Source organism: Ranitomeya imitator, chromosome 4 (assembly GCF_032444005.1).
Source record: "Ranitomeya imitator isolate aRanImi1 chromosome 4, aRanImi1.pri, whole genome shotgun sequence".
Classification (NCBI taxonomy): domain Eukaryota; kingdom Metazoa; phylum Chordata; class Amphibia; order Anura; family Dendrobatidae; genus Ranitomeya; species Ranitomeya imitator.
In genome coordinates, this window is record NC_091285.1 from 432318190 (window position 1) to 432343868 (window position 25679).

The 25679-nt window shown below is 42.8% G+C and overlaps 1 protein-coding gene across 1 annotated transcript in view; it reads right to left on the minus strand.

Annotated features, from left to right (window-relative positions):
• The window catches only part of SLC28A1 (solute carrier family 28 member 1), a 200717-nt gene that overhangs the window by 29572 nt on the left and 145466 nt on the right, over window positions 1-25679 (minus strand). The window contains exons 7-13 of the mRNA XM_069765557.1: window positions 25093-25206; window positions 24770-24847; window positions 22330-22410; window positions 18655-18735; window positions 18429-18554; window positions 17732-17862; window positions 15889-16057 (exon numbers count right to left, since the gene is read on the minus strand). Of these exons, the coding sequence (XP_069621658.1) occupies window positions 15889-16057; window positions 17732-17862; window positions 18429-18554; window positions 18655-18735; window positions 22330-22410; window positions 24770-24847; window positions 25093-25206 (780 nt within the window). The remainder of the gene's footprint in view (window positions 1-15888; window positions 16058-17731; window positions 17863-18428; window positions 18555-18654; window positions 18736-22329; window positions 22411-24769; window positions 24848-25092; window positions 25207-25679) is intronic.

Below are 25679 nucleotides of genomic sequence, written 5' to 3' on the forward strand. Positions count from 1 at the left end.
CTGATGGAATCTTTTATTTCCATATATCCCATACTGCAGGTGGAACACTCAGGGTTTTAGGATGTATGAGTGAGAAATATAGCCTAGAGATCAATCCACCTGTACTGTGAGATTTAACAATCCCAATTATAGGAAAAGAAGAAAAAAAAAATTTCTGCCAGAAAACTGTGAATTAAATGCGTGATGTATTTGTAGATATTGTAGTGCAAACGTCTTTGCATGCTGCCCCTCTCCCACAGCAGGGACGCCGACTCACTCACCGTTGCTGCCTCAATCCTGCACTTCCTCTTTTCTCTCAGGCTGCTTTGCAAGGTCCGTACACTGTGGTTAGGGCGCACGTACTCCCTCCTTCTTAAAGGGGCTGCGCTCGCCATCCTAAAGTGATCCCAGTCAACGGCTGGGAGACATTTATTATTTAAGTCATCTGCACCTCCATGGAGGTGCTTGTGCAACGTTGTTAGCTTGTTCCCTACGAGCTTGCTAGTTCTCAGGTCCTGTCCGCTATTACCACTAGTACTGCTACAATCCATCCATCCATGCGTAAGTACCTGCCTAGTCAGTCTGTATTTCAGCCGGAACCGCCTGCAACTGCCATGCCAGTTTGTGCATAAGCCAGACCTCCTGGCACCCTGCCGGGCCAGTGTACATATCAGCTGGACCCGCCTGTGCCTGCCATGCCAACCTGTATATCATCCGGACCCATCTGCACCTGCTGTGCCAATTTGTATATCAGCCAGACCCACCTGCACCTGGTGTGCCAGTCTGTATATGAGGTCTTTAGATTTTTTTCAGCCAAAAAACCGTGGTTTTTTATTGTGAACAAAACACCAAAATTATATGGTATCACCGCAGTGTTTCAAGGTAACGTTTCGACCCACTGGGTCTTTCTCAAACCTTCCAATAGTAGATACCGTGAAGGGCACAAATCCCAGGAGAGATGCAGGAGTCCCGTTAGGGGCTATAGTTTAGCAGTTGCGGGTGTCTGCGGTGGTGGTGTGTGACACCCGCAACTGCTAAACTATAGCCCCTAACGGGACTCCTGCATCTCTCCTGGGATTTGTGCCCTTCACGGTATCTACTATTGGAAGGTTTGAGAAAGACCCAGTGGGTCGAAACGTTACCTTGAAACCTTGAAACACTGCGGTGATACCATATAATTTTGGTGTTTTGTTCACAATAAAAAACCACGTTTTTTTGGCTGAAAAAAATCTAAAGACCTCTTTCTTGAGTGCGACTGTTGTTGTACAGGACTATATTCTGGAGGATCCCTCCATGTTCAGTCTGCACCACTAGTAGCGAGAGTGCACGTCTTGTTCTTCACCAGTCTGTATATGAGCGGTACTCTACTACTGTGCCGTTCCATCTACCTGTCTCTTGGGGGTAAGCTGCTGTGCGTCCATGGTCTGTCCTGGAGAGGCGTCCATCGGGAGCCAAGCTTAACCCCACCATCAGAGGTTCTTGTGATACATGGCAAAAAATACGTGGATATTGAACCATTTAGTTGAAAAGCTCCTTTAGGGTTTTGTAAATTACAGAATTCCATTTAATAAATTTGTTACAAAAGCCAAATTTAAGCAATAATTTTATTAGAAATGGCAATTCTACAGAGTCAAAGGCCTTAGCTACATCAAGAGAAGCCAAAGTCCAATTCTACACCTACCTGCCCCAATCTGTCACTCAATCTGGGCTCTTCTCAAATTAGCTGAAGTACCTCTTCCTGAGATAAGCACTGGCAGATGGAACGGGACCGTCTAACATTGAGATGAGCACTGGCAGGTGCAGCAGGAGCGGCTGATGTTGAGACAAGCACTGGCAGGTGCAATGGGACTGGCTGACATAGATTAGCACTGGCAGGTGCAGCAGGATTGGTTGATGTTGAGACAAGCACTGACAGGAGCAGTGTACAGGGACCTCTGAACTCACAGGAGTGTTAGGAAACAAACTCACAAAACTGCACAGGCACCCCCATGTTGGAGTAGGTGCCTTAAATAATAGCAATTGGCTTGGGACACTTTAGGGGAAAACATGTGGCACCTTTAAGAAAAGGGAAGTGTGCTCGCGCACTCTAAGCACAATACCCGAGGACATGTGTGGTGCACGCACCCCGGGCAGCTTCAGTCCCAGAAGGGGGACATTGAGCAGGACAGAGGCCGCTGTGGTGAGTACGATGGCATCTCTGCAGGGGGAGAGGGACCGTACACAGAGATTCTGGCACCAAAGTACCCCCCTCTTACGCCCCCTCTTTTTCAATTCTGACAGAAATATCTCCAGGAGGAGAGGGCATGGATGTTATCCCTGGGTTCACAGAACCTCTCCTCAGGAGCAATCCTCCTCCCATCCACAAGAAGGAAGGTCTTTCCTCTTACCCTCTAGGTGGCCAGAATGTTCTCTACCTCGAAAATGTCCTCAGCGCTTCAGCAGCCGCAGTGGTGCCAGGAACCCTGAAGAAAGAACTGAGGACAAGAGGTTTGAGAAGAGACACATGGAAGGAATTGGGGATTTGAAAACAGGCTGGAAGTTTGAGTTTTTAGGCTACTAGATTAATTTGTTGCAACACGTCGAAGGGACCGATGAAGCACAGACCCAGTTTATGGGACGAAATCTTGAGACGGACATACTTAGATGAAAGCATGACCCTATCTCTGGGATGAAACAGAGGCAAATCTAGACATCTCTTGTCAGCGTTTCTTTTCATCCGCTCAGATGATTTTACTAAGGACATCTTGGTGTCCTCCCAGATTTCTGAAAAGCACCCGATGAGGGAATCGGCAGCAGAAATATCGGAGGTGATAGCCACAGGAAAAGGGACTTTGGGGTGTTGACCGTAGACCACAAAAAATGGAGATTTGGCAGAAGACTCGCTCACATGGTTATTGTATGAAAATTCATCCCAAGGCAAGAGTTCAGCCCAGTCACTGTGGTGAGCATTGCAAAGTGCCGGAGGAAATTAGTTAGGATCTGATTGACTCCTTCCACTTGGCCATTGGACTGAGGATGGTAGGATGATGAAAAGTCCAAAGTAACATCCAGTAGCTTACAGGAGGCCCTCCAAAAACAAGAAGTAATATGAACACCTATATCGGAGAAGGAGTAGGCCATGGAGGGAAAAAAATCTGAAAAATACACTATTTTGCCAGTACTGGTGCAGATGGAAGACCATATAGAGTAGTGAACTGGGCCATCTTGGAGAAATGATCCACAACCACCCAGATGACAGTGCTTCCAGTTAACACTGGCAGATCCATGATACAATACATGCAAATATGCTGCCAGGGAGCAGATGGCACGGGCAAGGGAAGCAACTGACCGGTCAGAAGCTGTTTGGGAGTCTTCTTTTGGGCACAGTAAGGACAGGCAGAGAAGAAATTAGCAATATGTTTGCACAGGGTCGGCCACCAATAGTGTTGAGCGATAAGGAGAACTGTCTTCTCTCTGGCATGGCCCAATACTTTAGTTGAATGACCCCAGAGAAGAACCCGATTCCTATCGGGATTAGCCACATAAGTCTTACTGGAGGGAAGATGAGAAAAGTCTAGTGGAACAACCGTGATTATTTTGGAGGGCACGATGATGTGTTTAAGCTCCTCCTCCTGGTCGGAGGCCTGGAACTACCTGGAGAGAACGTCCACCTTGACATTTTTGTCAGCCTGCTGAAAATGGAGAGTGAAAATGAAGCGAGCGAAGAACAAAGACCACCTGGTTTGTCGAGAGTTAAGCCACTGTGCGCAATGCAGATAAGCAAGATTCTTGTGGTTATCGTATATAACCACACAGTGCAATGCTCCTTCCACCAAGTATTGCCACTCCTGCATAGGCAGCTTGATCGCAAGTAATTCTCTATCGCCAATAGAGAAGAGCTTAGAGAAGTCGCAGGACACCATGGATAAACTCTTCTGCGTAAGATGGCACCATTCCAGAGGAAGATGCATCCAGCTGCAGGAAGAACTTCTTGTTATGGTTTGGACGATGCAGCACAGGGGTCGAGGAGAATGCCTGCTTGAGGGATACAAGCTTGCCTCTGGAGTCTGGAGTTTTTCATCATATCGCTGAATAAAACACGATGAAAAAGACTACAAATGGTATCTCTGAAAATGTTATCTTGTCGCGCAAAAAACAAGCTGCAATACAGCTCTATCAGTGGAAAAACAAAAAAGTTATATCTCTCAGAATACAGCAATGCAAAAATAATTATTTTTTCAATAAAATAGTTTTTACTGTGTAAAAGCATCAAAACATTAAAAATGATCTAAATGTGGTATTGCTGTAATCGTACTGACCGGAAGAATAAAGCTGCCTTATCAATTTTAGCACACATGGAATGACATTAAAAAAAAATTCCTGAATTGCTGGTTTTTGTTCATTCTGCCTCTCAAAAATCAGAATCGAAAGCGATCAAAAAATGTTATGTGACCGAAAGTAGTATCAATAAAAATGTCAACTTGCCTCGCAAAAAACAAGCTCTCACGTGACTGTCGAATGAAATGAGGAAAAATTATAACTGTCAAAATATGGCAATGCAAAAACAAGTTTTTGCAATAAAAAGTGTCTTTTAGTGTGTGATAGTAGCCAAACATAAAAACCGATATAAACCTGGTATCGCTGTAATCGCACCGACCCAAAAAATTAAGTCATCTAATCACTTATAGTGCATGAGAAATGGCATAAAAAATAAATAAAAACTATTCTTCACCTGTTGTGGATTATTTCATTCTGCCTCCCAAAGGTCACAGTAAAGCTCAGCTCACATTTATCTTGTGCTCTACGCTGAGCGCTTTATGTGTAATTCTCTGAAATACATGATTCAGACGGAACCCTCGGCGGAAGATTCACTATAATGAGGCAGATGAAGGCACTGTGGATGCTGTCTGGCCGCCAATTATCTATTAGTGTCGGTCTTTTTAGGCGAGCATAAAAGCACAGTAAAAAAGGGGAGAAGCCAGCATTCAGAAATGCTTCAGGTACAGTTTGCATTTAATGTGGTCTTGCTTTTAATACATTTAGGAGGCCGTAATGGCACAGCGAATATAAAAAACGAAGAGTAGGACTGCCCCATTATGAGAATGCCTTTGGAGTGGCGGGGTGGGTCAAAGAATTGATCAATTGTTTGAAAAATGTCTCATTTTGAAATACAGTTAGAAATCAATATGTGCATGTGCACTTTATGTCTTGCATTCTGACCATAAACAGCACTGGCTTCTCCTTTTTTTTATAAAAGCAGAGTCCACCAGTGTTGTGCACTTCTGAAAAGAAGGAAAAAGCTGAACGGAGGCCAGAGTCCAGAGTAACTCTGCTGCCTCATTAGAGTGAATGGCTCCCCTAGGGGTTTCATCTGAATCACATTACTAGGAGATTTAAATGAAAACTCAGTGTAGAACGCAGGATAAATGCTATTCCAAACGTTATGTAAAAGGTTCCCAACAAAAGCTTCAACTCAATCACAAAAATAGCATAGTCAGGTTCATCATATGTTAATGAAAATACAGTAATAGGGGGCTTCCATGTTACTGGTAGCACAAAGGCTCTGGAAAAGTGCTATGGCTCTTTGCACCCTAAAAGAAATCCAGATTTACGCTCACGCAAGCGTCGACCGATCTGAATGGCCAAAGACATAGACTCATTCAGACCAGCAGGCATAGGAAATCCCACCATGACATCCTTAAGGGCTTCAGAGAGACCCATTCTGAAAATAGCTGCCAGCGCACATTCATTCCATTGAGTGAGCACGGACCACTTTCTAAACTTCTGACAATAAATCTCTATCTCATCCTGACCCTGACACAGAGCCAGCAAATTTTTCTCTGCCTGATCCACTGAATTAGGTTCGTCGTACAGCAATCCGAGCGCCAGAAAAAACACATCAATATTACATAATGCAGGATCTCCTGGCGCAAGGGAAAATGCCCAGTCTTGAGGGTCGCCACGTAATAAAGAAATAATGATCTTAACTTGTTGAAGCAAGCATTAGTACTTTAGGCCTCCAGTACTGTTATGAACAGGTAATTCAGAACCACAATGGACCTTGAAGTTCAGAGCACACAAAGTGACCTGACATTTACCAAAAACATAGGACGAGCTCTGAGACGTGGAAACTCTGCTGACCGCAATCCCTAATCCTATCACACCACACTAGAGGTAGCCGTGGATTGCGCCTAACGCTCCCTATGCAACTCGGCACAGCCTGAGAAACTAACTAGCCCTGAAGATAGAAAAAAAAGCCTACCTTGCCTCAGAGAAAACCCCAAAGGAAAAAGCAGCCCCCCACATATAATGACTGTGAGTAAAGATGAAAATACAAACACAGAGATGAAATAGATTTAGCAAAGTGAGGCCCGATTTACTGAATAGACCGAGGATAGGAAAGATAGCTTTGCAGTCAACACAAAAACCTACAAACAACCACGCAGAGGGGCAAAAAGACCCTCCGCACCGACTAACGGTACGGAGGTGCTCCCTCTGCGTCTCAGAGCTTCCAGCAAGCAAGAAAAAACCAATATAGCAAGCTGGACAGAAAATATAGCAAACAAAAGTAACACAAGCAGAACTTAGCTTATGCAGGATAGACAGGCCACAGGAACGATCCAGGAGGAAGCAAGACCAATACTAGAACATTGACTGGAGGCCAGAATCAAAGCACCAGGTGGAGTTAAATAGAGCAGCACCTAACGACTTAACCTCATCACCTGAGGAAGGAAACTCAGAAGCCGCAGTACCACTCTCATCCACCAAAGGAAGCTCATAGACAGAACCAGCCGAAGTACCACTCACGACCACAGGAGGGAGCTTGGCCACAGAATTCACAACAGTACCCCCCCTTGAGGAGGGGTCACCGAACCCTCACCAGAGCCCCCAGGCCGACCAGGATGAGCCACATGAAAGGCACGAACCAGATCGACAGCATGGACATCAGAGGCAAAGACCCAGGAATTATCTTCCTGACCATAACCTTTCCACTTAACCAGATACTGGAGCTTCCGTCTCGAAACACGAGAATCCAAATTCTTCTCCACAATATACTCCAATTCCCCTTCAACCAAAAGCGGAGCAGGAGGATCAATAGATGGAACCACAGGTGCCACGTATCTCCGCAACAATGACCTATGGAACACGTTATGGATGGAAAAAGAAGCCGGAAGAGTCAAACGAAAAGACACAGGATTAAGAACCTCAGAAATCCTATATGGACCAATGACACGAGGCTTAAATTTAGGAGAGGAAACCTTCATAGGAATATAACGAGATGACAACCAAACCAAATCCCCAACACGAAGTCGGGGACCCACACAGCGCCTACGGTTAGCGAAACGTTGAGCCTTCTCCTGGGACAAAGTCAAATTGTCCACTACATGAGTCCAAATCTGCTGCAACCTATCCACCACAGTATCCACACCAGGACAGTCCGAAGACTCAACCTGCCCTGAAGAGAAACGAGGGTGGAACCCAGAATTGCAGAAAAACGGCAAAACCAAAGTAGCCGAGCTGGCCCGATTATTAAGGGCGAACTCGGCCAAAGGCAAAAAGGACACCCAATCATCCTGATCAGCAGAAACAAAACATCTCAGATATGTTTTCAAGGTCTGATTGGTTCGTTCAGTCTGGCCATTTGTCTGAGGATGGAAAGCCGAGGAAAAAGACAAATCAATGCCCATCCTAGCAGAAAAGGCTCGCCAAAACCTCGAAACAAACTGGGAACCTCTGTCAGAAACGATGTTCTCTGGAATGCCATGTAAACGAACCACATGCTGGAAAAACAATGACCCCAAATCAGAGGAGGAAGGCAATTTAGACAATGGCACCAAATGGACCATCTTAGAGAAGCGATCACAAACCACCCAAATGACCGACATTCTTTGAGAGACGGGGAGATCCGAAATAAAATCCATAGAGATATGTGTCCAAGGCCTCTTCGGGATCGGCAAGGGCAAAAGCAACCCACTGGCACGAGAACAGCAGGGCTTAGCCCGAGCACAAATCCCACAGGACTGCACAAAAGAACGCACATCCTGCGACAGAGACGGCCACCAAAAGGATCTAGCCACCAAATCTCTGGTACCAAAGATTCCAGGATGACCAGCCAACACCGAACAATGAACCTCAGAGATAACTTTATTCGTCCACCTATCAGGGACAAACAGTTTCTCCGCTGGGCAACGGTCAGGTCTATTAGCCTGAAATTTTTGCAGCACCCGCCGCAAATCAGGGGAGATGGCAGACAAAATTACCCCCTCTTTGAGAATACCCGCCGGCTCAGGCAAACCCGGAGAATCGGGCACAAAACTCCTAGACAGGGCATCCGCCTTCACATTTTTAGAGCCCGGAAGGTACGAAACCACAAAGTCAAAACGGGAGAAAAACAGCGACCAACGAGCCTGTCTAGGATTCAACCGTTTGGCAGACTCGAGATAAGTCAAGTTTTTGTGATAGGTCAAGACCACCACGCGATGCTTAGCTCCTTCAAGCCAATGACGCCACTCCTCGAATGCCCACTTCATGGCTAGCAACTCTCGATTGCCAACATCATAATTTCGCTCAGCAGGCGAAAATTTCCTAGAAAAGAAGGCGCATGGTTTCATCACCGAGCAATCAGAACTTCTCTGCGACAAAACAGCCCCTGCACCAATTTCAGAAGCGTCAACCTCGACCTGGAACGGAAGCGAAACATCTGGTTGGCACAACACAGGGGCAGAAGAGAAACGACGCTTCAACTCCTGAAAAGCTTCCACAGCAGCAGAAGACCAATTGACCACATCAGCACCCTTCTTGGTTAAATCAGTCAACGGTTTAGCAATACTAGAAAAATTATTGATGAAGCGACGATAAAAATTAGCAAAACCCAGGAACTTCTGCAGACTCTTCAGGGATGTTGGCTGAGTCCAATCATAAATGGCCTGAACTTTAACAGGGTCCATCTTGATAGTAGAAGGAGAAAAAATGAACCCCAAAAATGAAACCTTCTGAACACCAAAGAGACACTTTGACCCCTTCACAAACAAAGAATTAGCACGCAGGACCTGGAACACCATTCTGACCTGCTTCACATGAGACTCCCAATCATCCGAGAAGACCAAAATATCATCCAAGTATACAATCAGGAATTTATCCAGGTACTCTCGGAAGATGTCATGCATAAAGGACTGAAACACTGATGGAGCATTAGAAAGCCCGAATGGCATAACCAGGTACTCAAAATGGCCTTCGGGCGTATTAAATGCTGTTTTCCATTCATCGCCCCGATTAATACGCACAAGATTATACGCACCACAAAGATCTATCTTGGTGAACCAACTAGCCCCCTTAATCCGAGCAAACAAATCAGACAGCAGCGGCAAGGGGTACTGAAATTTGACCGTAATTTTATTTAGAAGGCGGTAATCAATTCAAGGTCTCAGCGAACCATCCTTCTTGGCCACAAAAAAGAACCCCGCTCCCAATGGCGACGATGACGGGCGAATATGACCCTTCTCCAAAGACTCCTTCACGTAACTCCGCATAGCGGCGTGCTCAGGTACAGATAAATTAAACAGTCGACCCTTAGGAAACTTACTACCAGGAATCAAATCGATAGCACAATCACAATCCCTATGCGGAGGTAGGGCATTGGACTTGGGCTCATCGAATACATCCCGGTAATCAGACAAGAACTCTGGGACCTCAGAAGGGGTGGATGATGAGATAGACAGAAATGGAACATCACCATGTACCCCCTGACAACCCCAGCTGGACACAGACATTGATTTCCAATCTAATACTGGGTTATGGACTTGTAGCCATGGCAACCCCAACACGACCACATCATGCAGATTATGCAACACCAGAAAGCGAATATCCTCCTGGTGCGCAGGAGCCATGCACATGGTCAGCTGGGTCCAATACTGAGGCTTATTCTTGGCCAAAGGTGTAGCATCAATTCCTCTCAATGGAGTAAGACACTGCAAGGGCTCCAAGACAAACCCACAGCGCCTAGCAAAGTCCAAGTCCTTCAAATTCAGGGCAGCGCCTGAATCCACAAATGCCATGACAGAATAGGAAGACAAAGAGCAGATCAAAGTAACGGACAAAAGAAATTTCGACTGTACCGTACCAATGGTGGCGGACCTAGCGAACCGCTTAGTGCGCTTAGGACAATCGGAGATAGCATGAGTGGAATCACCACAGTAGAAACACAGCCCATTCTGACGTCTGTGTTCTTGCCTTTCAGCTCTGGTCAAAGTCCTATCGCACTGCATAGGCTCAGGTTTATGCTCAGATAATACCGCCAAATGGTGCACAGATTTACGCTCACGCAAGCATCGACCGATCTGAATGGCCAAAGACATAGACTCATTCAGACCAGCAGGCATAGGAAATCCCACCATGACATCCTTAAGGGCTTCAGAGAGACCCTTTCTGAAAATAGCTGCCAGCGCAAATTCATTCCATTGAGTGAGCACGGACCACTTTCTAAACTTCTGACAATAAATCTCTATCTCATCCTGACCCTGACACAGAGCCAGCAAATTTTTCTCTGCCTGATCCACTGAATTAGGTTCGTCGTACAGCAATCCGAGCGCCAGAAAAAACGCATCAATATTACATAATGCAGGATCTCCTGGCGCAAGGGAAAATGCCCAGTCTTGAGGGTCGCCACGTAATAAAGAAATAATGATCTTAACTTGTTGAACTGGGTCACCAGAGGAGCGGGGTTTCAAAGCCAGAAATAGTTTACAATCATTTTTAAAATTCAAAAACTTAGCTCTATCTCCAGAAAATAACTCAGGAATAGGAATTTTAGGTTCCAACATAGGATTCTGAACCACTAAATCTTGAATGTCCACACCTGTGTTCTGAACCACCCTGATGTAAAGGGGAAAAGAAAGACAGAACACAGTGCAAAGAAAAAAAAATGGTCTCAGAACTTCTCTTTTCCCTCTATTGAGAAGCATTAGTACTTTAGGCCTCCAGTACTGTTATGAACAGGTAATTCAGAACCACAATGGACCTTGAAGTTCAGAGCACACAAAGTGACCTGACATTTACCAAAAACATAGGACGAGCTCTGAGACGTGGAAACTCTGCTGACCGCAATCCCTAATCCTATCACACCACACTAGAGGTAGCCGTGGATTGCGCCTAACGCTCCCTATGCAACTCGGCACAGCCTGAGAAACTAACTAGCCCTGAAGATAGAAAAAAAAGCCTACCTTGCCTCAGAGAAAACCCCAAAGGAAAAAGCAGCCCCCCACATATAATGACTGTGAGTAAAGATGAAAATACAAACACAGAGATGAAATAGATTTAGCAAAGTGAGGCCCGATTTACTGAATAGACCGAGGATAGGAAAGATAGCTTTGCGGTCAACACAAAAACCTACAAACGACCACGCAGAGGGGCAAAAAGACCCTCCGCACCGACTAACGGTACGGAGGTGCTCCCTCTGCATCTCAGAGCTTCCAGCAAGCAAGAAAAAACCAATATAGCAAGCTGGACAGAAAATATAGCAAACAAAAGTAACACAAGCAGAACTTAGCTTATGCAGGATAGACAGGCCACAGGAACGATCCAGGAGGAAGCAAGACCAATACTAGAACATTGACTGGAGGCCAGGATCAAAGCACCAGGTGGAGTTAAATAGAGCAGCACCTAACGACTTAACCTCATCACCTGAGGAAGGAAACTCAGAAGCCGCAGTACCACTCTCATCCACCAAAGGAAGCTCATAGACAGAACCAGCCGAAGTACCACTCACGACCACAGGAGGGAGCTTGGCCACAGAATTCACAACAATCGGCATACTCAGGAGAAATTGCACAACAATTGTATGGTGTAATGTCTCCTGTTACCCCTATGGAAATGTAAAATTTGGGGCTAAAAACATTTTTGTGGGATTTTTTTTCTTTCTTATCTTCACTACTTAGTGTTATAAACTTCTGAGAAGCACCTGGGGGTTCAAGGTGCTCACTATACATCTAGATAAGTTTCCTGAGGGTATAATCAACAACGTCCATGCTAATATAATAGCCCATGGACAAAAAGTGATAAGGCAACGTAGGATATGGATATATAAAAAGTTATATCTTTATTATACACAAAAACACAAGTTTAAAATACAAGACCAAAAACAATAACAGGGCTAAAATAAAACCTCCATAGGGAAGGACTAATAGTGTGACGGACGCACATACACTGTTGAATCGCTGGCAGTATATATAGGAATATGCTGATGCTAAAATATTGAAATAACTGCGAGTGATCCAACCACAAGTATAAAACATAAGCGGATACTCAATCTCCTCAATCCACTTGTCGATACAAGACTATGATATAGTATACACATATACAATGTAATAGGTATATAATAAACCAGGGATATAAATCAAAGCCAAACAAACGGACACGCCCCCGGAAGAAGCGAGCAGCGAAACGGCGCCCGTCGGGCAGGCGGGAAGGACACCGGACGCATCTTACTTTAGCGGTAAGCTCTCCTATACTTGTGACTACTTGCCGGCACTAGCGCTCGGACTTAGTCTGAAGCCGGATTTATTTGCCTATACTGATTTTTTGTCTAGGGATTAGGTTTATATATATATAGCCACTGGGTCATTTATTATTGTGACATTATTGCGGTGCTAACATTGTGGTATCTGTATTTCCCCTCTGTTTTGTATATTATACACCGCGTTTGTATTTGGTATATGACCGTTTGTTTGGCTTTGATTTATATCCCTGGTTTATTATATACCTATTACATTGTATATGTGTATACTATATCATAGTCTTGTATCGACAAGTGGATTGAGGAGATTGAGTATCCGCTTATGTTTTATACTTGTGGTTGGATCACTCGCAGTTATTTCAATATTTTAGCATCAGCATATTCCTATATATACTGCCAGCGATTCAACAGTGTATGTGCGTCCGTCACACTATTAGTCCTTCCCTATGGAGGTTTTTTTTTTAGCCCTGTTATTGTTTTTGGTCTCGTATTTTAAACTTGTGTTTTTGTGTATAATAAAGATATAACTTTTTATATATCCATATCCTACGTTGCCTTATCACTTTTTGTCCATGGGCTATTATATTAGCATGGACGTTGTTGATTATATGCTATGGGAGTGTGGTCATTGAAGCACTACTATAGATTGTTTCTAGAGACATTTAGTAATAAAAGTTTCCTGAGGGGTCTAGTTTCCAAAGTGGCATCACTTGTGGGGGTTTTCCACTGTCTAGGCACATCAGGGGCTCTCCAAATGCGACATGGCATCAACTAATTATTCCAACAAATTTTCCATTCATAAAGTCAAATGGCATTCCTTCCCTTCCAAGCCCTGCTGTGCACCTAAACAGTAGTTTTCCTCCACATATGGTGCAATTTCTTCTGTTACCCTTATGAGAATGCAAAATTTTGGACAAAAAAAAAATGTTTGGGGTGGGAGAAATGTGATTTTTTTATTTTCATGGCTCAGAGTTATTACTACATAAAGGGACACTGGTCAGAATTGTAAAATTTGGCCTGGTCATGAAGGTGCAAAAAACCTTGGGGGGCAAAGGGGTCAATAGAAAAATAACTATACCATATATACTTGAGTATAACCCGAGTTTTTGAGCACTTTTTTTGTGCTGAAAAAGCCCCCCTTGGCTTATACTAGAGTGAGGGTCACAGAAGACGGAGGGGGAGCAGCAGTGGCAGAGCAGCGAGTCACAGGAGGCAGGAGTCGGCTGCTGCAGCTAAAACCTGTGCCCACTTCTAAAAAATGAATATTCACTTTGCTGGCAGTGAATATTAGTTTCTCTGTAATAACATGCACAGTGTCAGCAGCGGCTGGCAGATCACATGTGCCCGCTACTTAAGAGAAATGAATATTCATTTCTCTCCACTCCCATAGGTGTGGGGGGCAGTGAAAATTAATTCCCTTATGTAGCAGGCCCGGCAGCTGCTGCTGCTGGCACAGGAACAAGACGCAGCAAGGGAGCGCAGGGACAGCAAGTAGGATGGTTTAATTTTTTTATGTTTTTCTGATGGGGGCCATTCATACAGGCAAGGGATGAAGAGCTATGCATACGAGGTTACAGATGAGAAACCATGCATACCAAGATAGGGATGAGGAGCCGTGCAGACCAGGATAGGAATGAAGAGCCATGCATACAAGAATAGTGATGAGGAACCATGCATACCAGGATAGGGATGAGGAGTCATGCATACCAGGATAGGGATGAGGAGCCATGCATACCAGGATAGGGATGAGGAGCCATGCATACCAGGATGGGGATGAGGAGCCATGCATACAAGGATAAGGATGAAAAGCCATGCATACAAGGAGAGGTATGAGGAAACAAGCATAACAGGATAGGGATGAGGAGCCATGCATACCAGGATAGGGATTAGGTGTCCATGCATTACAGAATTGGGATAAGGAGGCCATGCATACCAGGATAGGGATGAGGAACCATGCAGACCAGGATAGTGATGAGGGGCCATGCACACCAGGATGGGGATGAGGAGGCCGTGCATACTAGAATGGGGATGATGAGGGTGTGCACACCAGGATGGGGATGAAGGGGCCATGCAAGCCAAGATGGGAATGAGGAGGCCGTGCATAGCAGGATGGAGATGAGCGGACAGTGCATACCAGGCTTATACTCGAGTCATTAAGCTTTCCCAGGTTTTTGTGGTAAAATTACGGTAGGTGGCTCAGCTTACACTCGAGTCGGCTTATACTTGAGTATATATGGCAATTAATATGTTACTATTAATATTGAGCAGATATAATTTCAGCTTATTGATTCGGCCTCCAGAACAGTCATGGTCTCTCATGTGGCCCCTTGGGAAAATTAATCTCCCACCCCTGCTCTATTATGTATAGCGCTATGTTATGTATAGTGCTGTACATTTTACATCCTCAGATGGGCACCAGAGCACCTGTGTGTTACTCACCTAAGCTATCACATGATCTATTAAAGGCGATCATATGACATGTCACATGATAGAAAGGGTGCCTGGAGGGGGTTCCCGGGGCCCTGGCTACTCTTAATCCGCCCCTGATTGCTGGTGACATGTTTTTTGCTCAGGTGTCAACATTTGTAAAACCCACCGGGAATTGACTTTTCACATCATCAAAACATCATAAATCATAATCAAAACAGTGCCAACTGAAATGAATAATTCATGAGCTATAAAAGTGATTTTGACCCAACAATCTTCCGAAATCACAGCATCCACTTTACAGCTCATTTTCTTTAAATATGCTTTGTCAGGTTGCTCTGAACAGGAGTCATCTTCAACTGATTCCTTACCCCTTTTAAACTGCTTTCCCCAAATCTTTAGTTGTTATTAGGAAGAGGCATCATCACCGTATACAGTAGTCATCCTTTCATGGTTTTCTCTAGTTTTCTTTTCTTCCTTTGTAAGGAATTTAATCACAGAATGAAGCTCCAAATCCCTCACTTTTTTTGTAGAGCTGCAGTGTACTGCACTTACCATCCTATCACTTCCAGTGCTTTCATTAGACTGAACTTCTTTTTTAATACTGACAGAACATGCTGGACTAGATAATTTATTGAACACTCCTCCTAACCTGTTTTACAAAGCTCTCAGAGAACGGGAATAGCCTGTAATGATATAAATAAATTTGATACTCAAGCAGGGAGCATGATTTAGGCAAATAGAGGCCATTTCAAGGTAAATATTACAAAAAAGGGTAAGAATGTTACAATGGAATTCTAAAAACGTGCTTTAAACTCAGCCTATCGACACAACCCATGAACTCTTTTGCAGACAAAGTTTTGGTTAAAAGAAAAAATGTTGGGATACACTGTAGAGATAAAACTTTTATGGATACATAGTAAATAGTACTTAGAAACATTGATGACTATCATTTTAAGACTATAAAAGTTACCACATTGTCATTTCCTCACCTGTAATGTGAGTTGTGGATAGTTCACCATTCCACCCAACCAGGAGAAAGCAGCATTAATAAATGAAAGCAGGGCCATGAATGCAATTAAATTGGCTGCAATGTTTGCTACTAGACCCACAGAGGTAGAGGCACCATTGCTGGCAGCTTCCAATACAGTTTTTTCTTCCCTTAAGGTGCAAAGAGACATACAAAAATCATTGACTGTCAAATATGATGATTGTTCAAATCGGATTATCTATATGTGCCTGTTATATTGTGCATATCAGATCCATACTTAGGCCCCGAATCATCACAGATTTTACCTCAAAAAGTTGTGTTAAAGCTTTGAAAAGTCACTAAATGATCACCTAACATAGGTTGCACCAAAATTTTTGCCTCTTTTTGCCGTTTTCACTTTATTCATTTTTTTAGCCCCGCCCTAATGGGTGGAGTTGGGGGAGAAGCTGAGGCGTGATGCTACAGCTTATCGGATTCATGATGAACTGTGGCTTTCCATATGCCAGAAATCTTAACGCAGTTCCTGAATGGTGCAGAGGTGCACACCACTCATCCGATGCTCCAGAAAGTTGTGCTACTTGTTAAGTTCGTAGATTTCTTGGAGCCCTAGAAAAACTCTTATCACATAATCCCCACTTCCGACCCCCAAAATATTGGTTTCACAAGCCATTAAAGATGTCCAAAAATTAGCCATTTGTAGAAAGGATTACGTGGAGTTTTGTGTACAGCTGTACTACGATAACGCTAGAACTTAATATAACGCATTTACATGCTATATAAGATGCTGTAGGAGGGAGATAATCTGCTTAGTAGCAAAGTTTACAATACAGTAACTTATTTTCTGTTGCATTCTTTATCAAATTGAAGGCACTATGGAAGAGCAGTAAGTCTCTATTCTCCTTTATGCGTGCCTTATTGCAGCTTTGGGCAACCTGGACCTGTAATACAGTGAGTCTAAAGGAACCACATGGCAACATGCAGAGTCCCAACAGGTCCCCAATACAGACAAAGAGGGACTGTGTGTTCCACTATTTAGAGTACATGCAAATAGTCACTCTGTCTGCATGAAATTCAACATACAACATACTGATACACTGAAATGCAAAAGTTTGTGTGAAAAAGATGCAGCAAAGTAAGATGCTTTCAATAATAGAAGTGTTAACAGTTTATTTCTACTAATTAACAAATTGCATTGCAAGATGAATGAACAAAGGAAAAGTCTAAATTACATCAATATTTGATATGAGCACTTTTTGACTTAAAAACAGCATAAATTCTTCTAGATACACTTAAACACACTTTTGAATGAACTCGACAGGGAGGTTGTTCCAAATATCTTAGAGAACTAACAACAGATTTTCAGTGGTTATAGGCATATGCAAATCCTACTGTCTCTCTATGTAATCCTTCACAAACTCGATGATGTTGAGATCATCCACATAGCCTACATCACATCATCAAGTCTGTCTGGGAATACATGAAGAGACAGAAGAATTTGCACAAGCCTACATTCACATAAGATCTGTGGCTCATTTTCCAAGATTTCTTCGAATGCTTTTAAAAGTATGAACAACTGTTCCTAGGAGAATTGGTGCTTTGATGGTCTTTTGATGCTGTTTTGAAGACAAAGGCTGGTCACACCAAATATTGATTAGATTTAGATTTCTTTTGCATTAATTTCCTTAGCATTTTGTTAATTGATAAAAATAAAATATTAATATTAAACACTTCTATTTTTTAACTCCACTCTGATTTTTTAATTCTGACTCTAGCATTTTTAAATACCTAAAATGTTCGATCAGTACTGTATACTTTAATAACATACTATACCATACTACATTTACCCTTTTTCTATCCTGACACCATCCTGGCTTTTGAACTTTGATTCTTCTGTTTCAGGATAAACCAACTTGGAAAGTGCAAGAGCGCAAGGAGCCGCCATGACAGAGGCCGCAATAAGTGAAGATGGGTCAATCTGAAATAATAATTTAAATGTATTCAAGATATTTCATTTATTTCTCTCTTTATATTTCTTCCTCCAAAGTGAATGCTCATTTCTTCAGACATTGTGAAACACTACCCCTGACCTCATAATTGGACAACGGAAAGTGCAGGGAAAGAATATGCCCAAACTCTGTCCCCTGCAGTCAGGGAAGTGTAGTACCTGAGGAAAATTGACACCTTGACTCGTGAATGTTGTCCTGCATGCATATAATCTGTTATAAAAAAAATTCTAAACCCCTTAAGATTGTAAATGTTCAGTTTTTACTGTAGCATGTATTCTCAGAGGTCTTCTTTACCCTAGTTCCGTACAGAAATGTATGGTGCTATAGATAATGATAGCTTTACCTACTGATATCTATAAGCTGTGAATGTATAACTTTGACAGAAAGACTTTGCTCTTTTTGTTTTCTCTCCATTCCACCTTATCCTCTCCTTCTTTGTAATTAACATACCTATGTACCAATACAATGCAACAAGCCAAATGTGAAAATTAAGTAAACTGTAAAAGAAAAAGAAGAGAAGTGGTAATGCTCTCACCCCAAATGAGATGTATGCACCCATCACACTGCCAGCAATTGTTCCGAAGCCCCCAGTCATCACAGCATGAATTTCAGATTTTGTCATGTCTGGTAAGTAGGGGCGAATAAGCAATGGAGCTTCTGTCTATAAATGTAGATCAAGAAAAACAGCAGAGGCTATTGTCTTAATGAATTTACAACACTAGTCTACAGATCGTCAGCAGTAGTATGTTTCTTATTCTTACCTGTCCAACAAAAATATTGCCAGCCACGCTCAATGTTTCTGTAGCTGTGGTTCCCATTGTTACTTGCATGAGCCAGGAAATCTAGAAAATACATAAATGGTTTCTGATAAAGATTTTGATAATTTTGTGTTCTATTTTTTAATGTCTTGTTTCCTAGTATGATTTTGGTGTCATCAGAGACTTAAGGTACCGTCACACATAGCGACGCTGCAGCGATACCGACAACGATCCGGATCGCTGCAGCGTCGCTGTTTGGTCGCTGGAGAGCTGTCACACAGACCGCTCTCCAGCGACCAACGATCCCGACGTCCCCGGTAACTAGGGTAAACATCGGGTAACTAAGCGCAGGGCCGCGCTTAGTAACCCGATGTTTACCCTGGTTACCATCCTAAAAAGTAAAAAAACAAACGCTACATACTTACCTACCGCTGTCTGTCCTCGGCGCTCTGCTTCTCTGGTCTGGCTGTGAGCGCTGGGCAGCCAGAAAGCAGAGCGGTGACGTCACCGCTCTGCTTTCCGGCTGACCGACGCTCACAGCCAGAGCAGGAGGAGTGCAGAGCACAGCGCCGGGGGACAGACAGCGGTAGGTAAGTATGTAGTGTTTGTTTTTTTACTTTTAGGATGGTAACCAGGGTAAACATCGGGTTACTAAGCGCGGCCCTGCGCTTAGTTACCCGATGTTTACCCTGGTTACCAGCGAAGACATCGCTGAATCGGTGTCACACACGCCGATTCAGCGATGTCTACGGGGAGTCCAGCGACGAAATAAAGTTCTGGACTTTCTTCCCCGACCAGCGATCTCCCAGCAGGGGCCTGATCGCTGCTGCCTGTCACACTGGACGATATCGCTAACGAGGACGCTGCAACGTCACGGATCGCTAGCGATATCGTCTAGTGTGACAGTACCTTTAGGTGCAAGCCTCTGTCTGCAACCCATCCGATTTCACAAAAGAAAGTGTGATGAACGCAGCTCTATTTTTCCCATCAGAATGATAGACTACACAATGAAACTGGGGTGCAGTATCTGCATTTGGAGAAAAAAAGGTTCAGGCATCAGAGGGGACAGGGTATCTTTATTATGAGAAGTGTGAATCTGCGTAATGATCTACAGTGGCTTTAGAACAGGCTTAGACAATTTTTCTTTGAATCTTGATTCCATCTGATTACCACTTGAGACCAAAGGGTACATTTTTCATTGTAAGGTGGATTGCATCATGTTTGCTTGTTCTTTTAATCTTCATTTGGATCAATAGGAGGGAACAAATTTTGAAAGTTTACCTACATCTCTTCTCTTCATCCACATCCTCTCTCGTCACTGAGTTGAAGTTGATAGACTCATATATTTTTCCAAATATATTAACTATGTATCTACACTCCTCAAGATTGAAATTGCAATACCAAGAAGGTGGAGAGGACACTGATGGAGGTGGTGGAGAGGGCAATGATTGAGGGAGGAGAAGGCAATGATGGAGTTGGTGGAGAGGGCAATGATGAGGGTGGTGGAGAAAGCAAAGATGGAGGTGATGGAGAGAACAATGATGGATGTGGGGAGAGGACAATGATGGGATGCAGATGGAGGAGGACATTAAGGGGTGTGAGGGATTGGGATGGAAGGAAGGGGGACTTATAATGGACTTACGAACAGGGGAGGGGGAGGAGGACATTAGATATGGATATAAAATGAATTGGGTGGTGGAGGAGGGTGCTTAAACCTCTGATAGTGTCCTCTCCCATCTCACAATTAATTGTGATGCTATCAGGGACTTTATAATAAATTGTAAGGTGAGAGAAGACACTTTCAGGGACTTGTAATGAATTGTGAGGTGGGGAAGAGTGCTCAGTACCTGGTAATGTCTTCTCCAACTTCCAAATTCATTTTGATGCTATCAAGTACTTACAATGACTGGGGGTTACACAAGACAGGGACTTAGGCTATTTGCAGGATTTGCAGAAGAAATTTCTGCTGCATATCTTAATATTTTGGCAGGAAGAAAGTTGCGTAAAATACTTTTTTTTCCACATTTTTGTCTTGCTTTTGTTACGTATTTTTCCCCATGAGTACAGGTGAAATATGCTGCAAGAATTGAAATTATGCAGATTTAAATCTGCAAGGAAAAAATAAGCAGCATGTGCATGAGACTGTAAAAGCTTGCATATTTTCCATGTTCACATAGCCTTACAGGTAATTGGGGAGAGTCAGACTGAATAATTTATATTATTGGGATTCAGAGATTATAGTTAATGGGGGACACAGTACTGCTTATCACTTTATATTGTTAATGGTGTGTGGCTAATAGTATATTAATGGAAGGGTACATATCTGTATGCAGGGGGGAGACACATGTATGTATGTGACCTTGTTGTTTTCAGGGCTGCGAAGATCATCGTGATGAGTCGTAGCTGGGAGATATGGACATGAAGGTCTGACCAGATGGAAAAGAAACAGTAGAAAGCGTCTCTAATCAGACGAGACGTCAGCGGTAAGTGCCTGGATGTAGATATTATTCTGTATCTGCACTGTGTGATTTGGAGTGATAATGTTTTTTCGTAAAATCCCTTATTCTACATTCTCACATTTGCGTGAAATGTCTGTGTGCTTCTGTGTTTTTTATTGGATGACACACGGACTCAGAGTTTTATAGATCTATTCACACATACATGAAAATCTGAAAATGAGATCCGTGAGGGTCAGAGAATGTTCTGTTCTGATTGGATTTTGAGGATCAGAATAGAACATACTCAATTCCTCTGTAAAAGCGGGCAGCACACCAACATTGCACACGGATACAGGGATGTAGCCTTATTATGTATAGCAGAGTTCCTTAGTATATAGTGTACTAACTTATTACGTTTAGCAGCGTTCTTTAGTATATAGGGCACTCACTTACTATAGCGCCGTCCTTAGTTACATAGTTTGCTCTTTTATTATGCATAACGCCGCCCCTTACCATCCTCTGCTGTTATATACAGTGCTGTCTCTTACATAGTGTATTCTTGTTATTTTTTTTTTTATTCACAGCGCCCTCTTTTATTATATCATCCCCTCTCTTTTTAGATATAAAATGACTGCTGATGGAGGAGCCGGTAACTAGACTACCAGTCCATCAGCTCCTCCATTAGAAAAGAAGCTTTCCCATGCTCCATCAGCCATCATTGCATTATACATCTAACAAGAGAGGATAGTACGCAATAAAGAACAGAGCTCTATATAATCCGATATGTAAGGGACGGAGCTGTACATAACAAGAGAGAACTGTGTAATTAGAGATGGCAATATATATAATAAAGGAGACTTTGTAATATATACATATATGTGTGTGGCTATAAATATATATATATATATATATATATATATATATTAGCTTTGTCGCCATAAAATGAGGGGAGCACAGGCACATTTCTTGCACGGGGGACCCAAGCTGTCAATCTGTCAGTGTCCGCCCCTGGTTATCATGTGTACAGCTCCTGTGATTTCCATAATTCCATGACTTTTTCTTCTTGATTTTGCCATTGCAATGTTGAGGAGTGTAGGTCATATTTTCTGAAACTCAAAATGCCACAAATGACTTCCATTATATTGTGGCATCTGAGAAAAAAAAAATAACAATATTTACTTTATAATATTTTATCAGACTTTAAATTAATTCTTTAGAAATATAAATACAAGGAACTTACCTTAAGAATTACATACTGCATTAGTCCAAGATAGTAAAGGATTGACATGACGCAGCTAAAAAACACGACAATGGGAAGAGCCTGTAAGAAACCATACACAGAGGTCACGTCTTACATTGCTTAGTGTGAAACATGTAATACACATTTTTAAATAATTCTGCTGAATATTCTTGCCATGGTGCCTAAACAGCAATTTCCTTAAATACACCTGTATTAACCCATTACTTGCCAAATTAAAATTTTTACAAATACGGATTTTTCAGAAAAGGGTGTCCCAATATTCAATTAAAAATGACAATGACATGATTTCCAATTTTGAAAACATTCATTTTACAAACACAACACAAAAAATTGGACCTAATTATAAAATATATAAAATCTTAGTTGCTAGAAGCTAAAGATTAGGCGTCCCAAAAAAAGGACATTGGTAGATAATGAACTACCCTGGATAAAAAGCAGAATTAATTTGACCATAACTGCGTAGAGTCTGATATTTCCAAAGATGACAATACATATACTCAATGGTTGATACCTTTTAATGGCTAACTGAAAAGGTGGTAACAAATTGCAAAAAGGTATCAACCACTGAGGACTCTAAATTCTAAATATGTTTCTATTTACTGGCTAACACGGTACAAAGATATATATCTTTCCTGTAATACATATACTTGAGATTTAGCTATAGGTTGTATTTTCAATGTACATTTATGGAAACCTACAGAAATCTCCACATTCCCTAAAAAATTATATATAATACTTATACATTAGTATTTAATTTGTTGATACTAACATTTTCTTTATCTTGCACAATGGCTGTGATCTTAATGTCGGAAAATAAAGAATTGGCATTACAGGTTAATCAGGCCCTTTTACATGGATCGTAATTGGACAAATTAGCTTTTATATGAGCAAACAAGCCACTGATCTATATATATAATTGCCTAAGGGTTTTTCCGTCTGTCTGTCTGTCTGTCTGTCCTGGAAATCCCACGTCCCTGATTGGTCGATGCCGCCAGGCCTCGACCAATCAGCGACGGGCACAGTATCGACGTAGAAATCCCGCGTCTCTGATTGGTCGAGGCCGCCAGGCCTCGACCAATCAGCGACGGGCAAAGCGATGATGATGTCATAAAGGACGTAGACATCCCGCGTCTCTGATTGGTCGATGCCGCCAGGCCTCGACCAATCAGCAACGGGCACAGCGACGATGATGTCATAAAGGACGTAGACATCCCGCGAATCTGATTGGTCGATGCCGCCAGGCCTCGACCAATCAGCAACGGGCACAGCGACGATGATGTCATAATGGTTGCCATGGCGACGATGATGTCATAAAGGTTGCCTCGACCAATCAGCGACGGGCACAGTCTGCCGCGAATTCTGGAATCATCATTGTCCATATACTACGGGAACATGCATATTCTAGAATACCCGATGCGTTAGAATCGGGCCACAATCTAGTTAACTGATAAAAGACAATCACTTGTTGGTTTCTGATCATCACTTTAAGGTTAGCAGTATATGACAACTTTAGGCGCATGATAGGTCTCATGGCCAATCCTTACTACGTGACACTGCAACATCATAGCATAATGAAGGTGAATGAGGTTGTGTTGCTTTGCAACCATGATATGCAAGTTGCTAAATGACAGAACCAGTCAGATTCTTTTGCTACTTGCGTGTTCCAAAGGGATTTCAATGCAACCTCATTCACTTGCATTACCCTATGATGGGGCAGCAGCCCACTGCAATCTTTGGCAATGCGACCTATAGTGTGGCCAATGCCGCCGTGTAGTCCCAACCTTTTGCTGTCCTAGAGCAGGCCATATAATCAATATGTGGAACATCAACAGTCCTGAGAGATGGTGCACACGTAGTGGCCTACCCCCAAAAATATAGAAGAAGAACTTGGCACTATAATACAATTGATTTAGTTATTTTTATGAAATTGAAGAAAATAGTATATACGGTAACATTTCGGTCATGCACTTTGACTTACTGCATAGAGAAGATTGCAATGGAATAGGTTACAGAGAGGAGAGAAAGTTGGTGCTGGTTGGAAGGGAGTATCCTGCTATGTATAACTCACTTTGTGCCCTGCAACACTTCTAAACATACTGATATAAAAAGAACCTCTAAGTCCAGCTAAATTAAAATATGTCACAAACCGTGAACGTTTGTTAAATTATTGTTATCTGCTATACACACTTTCCAGCATTGTAAACGGTAACAAAAAAGTGATCTGCCAGCTCACTATAACACATGGTATGTAGCCTTTTCTAAGTAGATGACATATGGTGGGCCAAATTACTTCTTGTGTGCAACCTACTGGATAGACTTGTATTGCACGATATTGGATATAGTAGTACAGTGGGTCCTATGGAGTGGTGGGATTTTCATATTTTCACATGAAACAGCTTAGTGTTCTCTGTCTACAAACCTGAAATGCGAAAACTTCTTTAATTAATGTTTCCCCAAAAACAAAGCCTGAGCCAGCAGTTGTATAGTTCAGGAAAATCTGGAAAGTAGAGAGAGGTATGTTAATTTGGTTGCTTATTGTTTATCTTCTGTTTCTCCAATATGAATCTAAATCTTTTATAACCAATTCTCTATTACTTATAACCAGCAAAATTATCATTTATCATTAATTGATAACAAATAATAACCAGCAAAATAATTAAAGATGTAAGATTAGTATTGATATTATCATACATTTTTTAGATTAAAATATGATCAATGGAAATTGTAGCGTTGACACAATACCTGGATTTGTTCACCAAGAAACTTAAAAGCTTGGTAACCTGGCTCAGTGCGAATAATGAAGATTCCCAAAACAAACTCTAGTCCAAGACCCCAAGATACTGCCCGCCAGGACACCTACAGAGGAGATCAATACAATGAATGCATTGCTTTTTGGTTACAGTGTATGTAACAGTTAACAGTCCTAAGGCGTGCCCCCAGACGCAGGGCCGCGGGGTACTCGATACCGGTCCTCTCTGTCTCAGTGCTGGGGTTGTCACGGTGGCTGGACCTGGTCCGTGACTCTGCTAAGGGGAGTCCAATAAAAGGGTGATGAAAATTTGTCAAGGGTTCGTGACGCCACCTGTGGTGTTCGGTCAGGGTGACCGACGCTGCTTAGGGGTCCGCTGGGGTGATGGAATGGCAGCTAGATGGTATACCTTCCCACAGGTGAAGTATGTCCCCAGGGCTTCCCAGTATTGTAGGTGGCGATGATGTGAGGCGCAGTTAATAACGAGGACACAGGGTTGCAGTCTCTTTACCTTTTTACTGAAGACTTCGGGATCCGCAATCCAGAGCACTGCTAACAGGGCTGGCTGAGTCCGGCTGGT